The 7723-nt window shown below is 45.2% G+C and overlaps 1 protein-coding gene across 1 annotated transcript in view; it reads right to left on the bottom strand.

Moving 5' to 3' along the window:
• Positions 1-1099: 1099 nt before the first annotated feature.
• stk24b (serine/threonine kinase 24b (STE20 homolog, yeast)) overlaps positions 1100-7723 on the bottom strand; it is a 20213-nt gene continuing 13589 nt past the window's right edge. The window contains exon 11 of the mRNA XM_037696479.1: positions 1100-2458. Within this exon, the coding sequence (XP_037552407.1) occupies positions 2422-2458 (37 nt within the window). The 3' untranslated portion in view covers positions 1100-2421. The remainder of the gene's footprint in view (positions 2459-7723) is intronic.

Genomic DNA, 7723 nt, shown 5'->3' with positions numbered 1-7723 from the left:
CCAGCGGAGGTACGTGTGTACCTGTATACTGGGGGCTTTAATATAATTCACAGATGAGGCCCCTCTGGTCCCGAGGGACCTCGTCTATGAATTAGATTAACAAAGACTTTAACAAACCCCTACTGTGAGGTGTGATATGTCAATCTGCATATATATGTGTATCATATCTCAGCTTTATAACCTGAACCCCACACGCTCTGCTCTTTGAATTGAGAATGCTTCTCGGATGAGAAGCGAAACGTCTTCTGTTTCAAGTCCAGTTGTTCTTGTCTTGAACGTTTTTTGAATTTACCATGTCCTGGATGACTGAGAATCTTCACCAGTGTATTCTCACCCTATCTTTAAGGGAGACTCCAGCTACCCTGCAAAGGAAACTCATTTCAACCGCCTGTATACACAATCGCATTCTTTCGGTCACAACACAGTTTGTGGCCATAGGTGAGGTTAGGAACGTAGATCAACCGGTCAACAAGAGAGCTTTCTCTTACAACTCAGCTCCCTCTTCACCACAACGGACTGGTAATCTGCAATAACGCAGACGCTGCATAAATCCGTCTGTCAATCTCGGTGCAAGTTTAAAAACCAGACACACGGTTCTCCGTTAGCATTAGATCTTTATTTCTCATGTCACCTTGAAAGCTTACAAGGAGCTTACATTTAACTTGGGAATTCTCAAATGACACAAGCAAAGTTTATATACAGTACTATAAATCGTCAGCTATGGTAAAGGAGACCAAATTTACACTTTTTTAAATCTGTAGCGTGGTTCGTCCGAAAGGTATAGATATAATTTTTTTCGCCAGAAAGGCAGAAAGCATTCCATATTTCCATACTTAACTCTTTGCTGTTATAAAAATATCAGATATTTCTTAATTTCTTTTCAATCCCTGTGTCGACAAGCGCATCTTGATGCAACTCTTCAACATTATTGCTGCAATAGCACAGTAGTAAATTCTGGTACTCTTAAGTAAACATATATAGTAAAACATGGCTATTAGCAACTGTATTTCTTTTTCCTCTTATAGGATTTTTTTAAATACATTGACACTTTCAAAGTGCACAAAAGATTTGAAAATTAAAGGAAAAAAAAGGTGCAAATAATACTATGAATATCTAGTGGAAGCATAAAAGTGAACGTGGCACTTTTATAGCGAGTGTGAACGGAAATGACAGCAGTGAGGATTATAATTGTTGCAGGTTGGCTTGTTCTGAATTACCGTCTAGTTTGTCTGTTAGCAAAGTGTCTTGTAACATTCCTTGTTTTTACGAAGGGTTTTAATCACAGCTAAACCTGCGGAAAATATTGTTTTACTTCCGACTCCCCTTGCAAGAAAATCTGCAAGCAAAATTTGGCAAAAAATGTTTTTCTACGCTGGATGCCGTTCCTGATGCGACCTGGGCTCGAGCCTGCAGCCTCAGGATTACGAGACTACGGCGCAGCCACCTAAACAGCCATTGTTGTTCCCCTTAAAATGTCTATATTTTGCTTTGTTCTGCATTTCTCTAAACATGAACACAAATTTCCCTCCCGACTACAAAAACGAAGGAAAATCTCCACTAAAAGTAAACTTGGTATCGTAGTTAGTTCGATGATTCAGCAGGAGACTGAACCGAAAGATTAGGATTCAGTCATTTAAAACGTTAACCAAAAACACTGATGACTTATACTGACGAGTAAAAGAAAAACAACTAAACCGGTGATGAAATGCTCGATAAATCTGAAAAAGGCAAGGCATTTTCTGTCATTTCTCTTGGAGGAACTTTTGAGATGTTTAAATAACTACTTTTTTTTTTTTTTAAACTTTATTCATATCTACAAAATGAGCATGACTATTTTGTACACAGTGATTTCTTTTATGCAACTTGTAATCATGTACAGCATGGCGCCCCCCCCTGCCTCGGAGGACTTAAAGCACTTTACCTGAGGTTTCATTAAGAATGCTGCAGTTTGCCTAAACAGGGAGTTTTTACACAGCTTTTAGGCGCGGAGAACGTCCCTGCAGGTTCATGAAGCATGCTCTCAGAGGAAATGACGCCAGCATTAAGAGCAAGGGGAGGGAGAAGGAACTGAAGTCGGCTCCTCGTGCAGCAAAGACCATGCGGAGGGCTCTGCCGCGAGAGGCTGGAGGAGTGTCGCACGTGCACAGCCTGGACCTTTTCCCCATCTGGTTGCCCAGACTTTTGAGTCCCATTGCGTGCTGCATCCTCCTAACATCTCCTCTTATTAATGAAGAAAAGAAGCTCTGCCAAGTTCCTCCACTTTATAGAGTTTTTTTTTAAACTAATTTTGAGCACCCTTCCCCCAAAATGAGACCCAAAAATGGTGTCCAGCTGGTATGGACATGTATCCCTTTGACCTGGTTAGGGCGTTGATGGGACCTGGAGACGTGGGAGAGCAGGGCTGGGGCTGAGAGCCAATCTCTAAGGGGAGGAAGAGGATGTCCTGCTTGTGGAGAAACTGTAAGAAACGAGATACAAGGATGGAACAAGTTATCGTCTGAAACGCTGTTCTGTTGTCAACTTTCATTTGCCAAACAGGGTTTTTACCACTAAATAGGTTCCAGTGCTAAACCAGAGCTGGTTCTGCGTACAGTGCCTATGAAGAGTATTCACCTCCTTGGATGTTTTATGTTGTCTACCATCCGGCACTACGGTTCATCACTGGTTGTAACTACCGTACCCATCACTGCACTCTGTACTCATTGGTCAGTTGGTCATCATCTACACGTAGGTTCTCACACAGGTTCAGTTTCATCTATAAATCACTCCTTGGTCGGCTGCCGTCTTATATCTCCCACGTCATGTCGTCAGTGCAGTTACGGCGTGCGCTCTCGTATTCATTACCTGCAGCGTCCCCTCAGTGCGGAGTGAACTCATCAAAAAGGACTTTTCTTACTCTGCTCCTGTAACTCCTTGCAAAAAGATCTGAAGCTGTTTTTGATTTCTTTAAGAGATTTTAAACATTTGATGATGTCAATAGAACTATCAAGGCAAATTATGTTCTTGTTTTTAGTATTTTACCTTGTTTTATGTGGCATCTTGATTTGACTGTGTTTATAACTTCCTTTATTTGATTCTAATTGCTTTTTGTTGAATTATTGTTGTCTGTACTTTATATGTTGTCTGTCTAAAACAGGTCTCTCTTGAAAACGAGTCCTCGTGACTCAATGAGACTAACCTGTATAAATAAAGGTTGAATGAATGTGCTTTTTATTGTTTTTATAAATCCATCTTGGCTAATAAAGTTGGTCTTTACAAATCCTCGTTTAGTGTCAAAGTAAAATCACCTTTCTAAAGAGAAATACTAATTAAATTAAAAATATATCATGTAAATATTCACACCCTTTGAAGGGAACGTCCTAAGTTAACTCAAAGGGAAGTGCAAATTGGGGTATGAATACAAAAGCATTTCAAAGATCTAATCCAAGTTTAATCCATTATCAAGAAACTGAAGGAATATGGAACATGTGTAAATCTACCCAGAGCAGGCCATTCTTACAAACCGAGTGACCGTGCAAGAAAGAGAATAGTGAGGGGTCACCAAGACACCTGTGACCACTCTTAAGGTGTCACAAGCTTCAGCAGGGGGGACGGGAGAGACTCCACATACAACCACTGTTGCCAGAGATCCTCACCAGTCGCTTTAAGAGAAAAAGGCAAAGAGAAAGCCACCGTTGAAGAAAACTCATTAAATGTTAAGTATCTAAACTGCATAAATTAATTTGTTGTATAGGTTGTGAGTCAGTGATGCCATCAATTGCAAATTAGGTCATTAAACTTGTTCCTTTCAAAAACTTTGTCAAACCATGACAAAAAAATGTGTACAGTTTATACGAACCGTTTAAAAATTCCAGTTAATTCCCACATATTCCCATGGAAAGTTTGCAATTTGGTATATTTCCAAAAATCGTTAGTTGAACTTCCAATGGTAAGTTTCCACCTTTTTGCAACCCTAGTAGAAACAATTTATGTACCCAGAACAAAGGGTTTGTGGCTTTATTCCTCCAAACAGATGTCTTCATATTAGGGCTGCACGATATTATCGGCATGGTATTGGTATCGGTCGATATTAGCGATAAAGTTAAATATCGGACATCGGCCATTCCATCAAAATAACTCACTGATATAAAAGGCACTGTTATATATATATATATATATATATATATATATATATATATATATAAAACTTCTCATGCTGTGTTACACAACTTTATAGCAAATAAGCTTAAATAAGATGGCTATGTTCTGACAAAGGAAAGAAGCTGACAATATTTTTTGCACTTTTGATTTTATTTGCACATCGCAGAATTCAAAGAGATTTGATTTGATCGTTAAGATTATTGTATAACCACATATTGGGCTTCTGTTTTAAGTTCATTTTTAATTTAAGAAACTGTCAAGTATATCTATTAATGCACTACTACTTATGCGCTTTTTACTTGTCGCTTGTGAACAGGTTGAGTTTAGATTTGAGAAAATGTACAAATTTGCACTGTTCGAGTGTTGTCACTGTGTTGTAGAGTAACTGTCATGAATAAATTTGACATTAAACATAATCCAAGTTGAAGTGTTACATCATTTTTAGCCCCCTTTTTTGCATCTGCATTTGGTAGCAGGTCAAATTGACAAAGACCATGCAGAATAATGTAGTATATAGGGGAAAATATCGGTATCGACCAAATAGGTTTTAACATATCAGCATATCGGCCAAAAATCGAATATCGTGCATCCCTAAATTTATTTACTAAACACCGTTTTCAACAAGGATCAGTGTTGGCATGACTGGCATTTCTGATCTACAATTGGTATTTGTAAACGCTGGTGCGATCTGAGGTTAAAAATGCCTTTTTAAGTAGGATCTATAAACACCAGCTGGTGTTATTAGAAGAGACAAGAGTACCTGGGCAGGGGGGCACTGCTTTCCCTCTGGGGAGGGCCTGGGTGGTTCTGGGGGATGTCTGCTGGTGGCTGCATGCAGGCCCTCAGGTGGTCTATGGCGGCGGTCGTGGGTCACCGATCTGGTAGCCTGGCTGTGCTGATGTGGGTTCGGGGTGGGCGCGGGGGCTTGGGGTTCTGGGGGCTTGTCGCCCCCGGGCTTGGGCCTGTGGGGTTCGGGGATCTTGGGCTCTGGCGGGCGGGTTGCCGGGCTCTGGGCCGGCTTGCGTTCTGGTGCCCGGTTCTGGGCGGGGGCCTTCGGCTCGCTGGTGGGTTGTGGGTCATGGGCTGGGGGGTTGGGTGTTTGGGGGCGTGACCAGTAGCCCCTAGGAGGGGGTAGTTTGACCCAGCCTAGGTGTCTAGTGTGCTATGTGTTTTGAGAGATGTCCGAATGAGGGGTGGGTGTAGTATTTCTTCTGGAGTGGGGATGGGGTGGATGTCCTTGGGGGCGGCCCGGGACTGTGCATGGCCGGCTGGCTGGCCCCTTTCCTGTGGTGGGGGCTCGATCCCGGTGCTTCCTGGCACTGTCGGCGGTTGGGCGGGCGCTCTTGGCCGGGTCGTCCTGGTGGGGTTTGGCTCCATCTGGTAGCGGGCTGACTGCGATCTGTGGGGGTCCTGGTGGCCCTCGGGTGTGTAGGCTGCTGGTGCAGCTTCTGGCGGCCCTCGGGGCTCTGTCCCTCTCTGGTCTGGAGCTCAGCGGGCCTGACGGTCGGTCCAGATGGAGAGGTGTCTTGGCCTCAATCCCTGGGTGGACCTTGGGGGGCTGGGGGGGGGGGGGGGGGCTGTTGGGTCAGTGGGGGAGCTGACCCCCTGTGGGAGCATTTGCTCTCACAGTTATTTCTCCCCATCCCTCACCATGCACCTCCACCCTCTTCATTTCAATTCCATACATTTAGGGTTGTTTGGGCTCGGGTGTGCTGCAACAATTTTACATCTTTGTTGACCATAGCCACCTGGGACTCAATTTTATTGTACACCTTAGACATTCATTCATAACATCCTCATGACATTCATATATAGGAATTTGAGGTGGGCACATGGCTATGGGTGGTGGGATGACCTTACTCTCACCCCCTGTGCCTGTGCTCACAACGGTTGCATTTAGACACTAGGGTTTGGATAGAGTTGGGGTGGAGGGGAAACTGGCACCATGCCAGCCTTTGCTCCTTCTTCTTTCCTTTTTAATGGCACTATACAACAACACACATCAACAGCACATCTAGGGGTGGGGGTGTATGTGTCGGGGTCTTATTTTTAGTTATTTATTTATTTTATTTTATTTTTTTCTCCTCTTCCTACCCACCTAGTTCCCTGACTGCCATTCCGGGGGTGGGGTCCGGGAGAAGGGCAGGCCGTCGGGTGTTGACCAGGACTATGTGGGGGTTCAGGGTCTGGGGGTTGCCGTGGGCGGTGCTGGCGCTGTGCTCTCCCTGGGGTTGTTTGGACCCCCTGAGCTTGGCTCTTGGGTGCCATGGTTGGCCCGCTGGCCAGGGTGGCTGCCGGGGCCTGGCGGGCGGTCGGCTGGGGGTGCGTGCTTGGTTGTTGGAGGTGTGTGGGGGTGGTCGGTGGCGTGTCCTCTTCATGGTGGGGGGGTATCCTGTCGGCGGGGCATGGCCTGGGCCGGGTCTGGGGTATTGGCTCTTCTCCACTCAAGAATGAATGGGTTTACCCCCTGGGTTTGGGCATGGGCTGCCCCCTGTAGAGGGCGGGTACATGTCTTGGACCTGGGGGGTATAGAGTGTGTATCGGGAATAAGAATGAAATGTATCGTTATTGTATGTCTTTGAGTGAATGAATGTGAGATTGAGGTTGGGATAGTGTGATTGTGTATGTGTATGAATGGGTATTTGTTAGGCCGAGACTCGGACTGCCCCCTCTTTGATACAACTGGGGGTGCTTGGCATCGCGCCCCTATCGCGCGGCCCCCTGGTGGGGTGTGCCCTTGCCTGCCGGCGCGCTTGGGGCCCTTGGTATCGGGGGCTGGGCGCTTGGGCGTGTGTCGGCTCGGCCTGGTGTCTGCCTGGTGGGGCTCGGGTCCTCTGGCCCTGTCAGGCCTTGGCCTGGGTGGTGTGAGTCCTCGGTGCCCGGGCCTCGGTGCCTGGACCTGGACCTACATCGGTGTGGCGGGTGCCGACGGAGGCCTATGAGTTTGTCGCTGTTGGCCCCGGGGGGTCACTGTATGTGGTTGCTGGTGGGGGTCTTCCGGTTCTCCCCTGTGGTCCCTTCTGGGGGGTGGGTGGGTGGTTCGCCCTGTGTGGGTGGCTCTGGGGGCTCCGCGGTCGGGGTCCCTCCTGGGGTCTTGGGCTCTGGTCCCCACTTTTTCGTCTGCCTCTGGTCTTGGGGGTCGGGTCTCTGCTGCTTCACAATTACTAATAAATGTTCTATTAGAGAAGCCTTATACACTTATGCATGCTCACAACCACACACAAATAGAAGCAGGGATGTTTATGTAGGCTTTATATGTAGATATATAGATATGTATGTGAGTGTATATTCATGTGTATGTATGTATGTATGTATGTATGTATATAGGCGTAGGTATGGGTATATATATTTATTGAAACTTACTGCAAAGCCATGAATATTTTAAGTTCTTTATACATATGTATTTTGTTGCTGTGTTTTGTCATGTTCTTTGCAGGTGAACAGACAGTGGCCGGGTGTTTTGAAGTGTGCTCTATTTGTATATATTTCTTATATTTTGGAGTCTTACTTTGTCTTTTCTTTTTTTCTATCCTATTAAAAAAAAAAAAAAAAAAAAAAAAAAAAAAAAAAAAAAAAAAAAAAA

The sequence above is a fragment of the Nematolebias whitei genome, chromosome 23 (assembly GCF_014905685.2).
Source record: "Nematolebias whitei isolate Nwh7 chromosome 23, NemWhi1, whole genome shotgun sequence".
Taxonomy (NCBI): domain Eukaryota; kingdom Metazoa; phylum Chordata; class Actinopteri; order Cyprinodontiformes; family Rivulidae; genus Nematolebias; species Nematolebias whitei.
The sequence above is the reverse complement of the archived record's forward strand: the minus strand, read 5'-3'. Positions and strand labels throughout refer to the sequence as shown.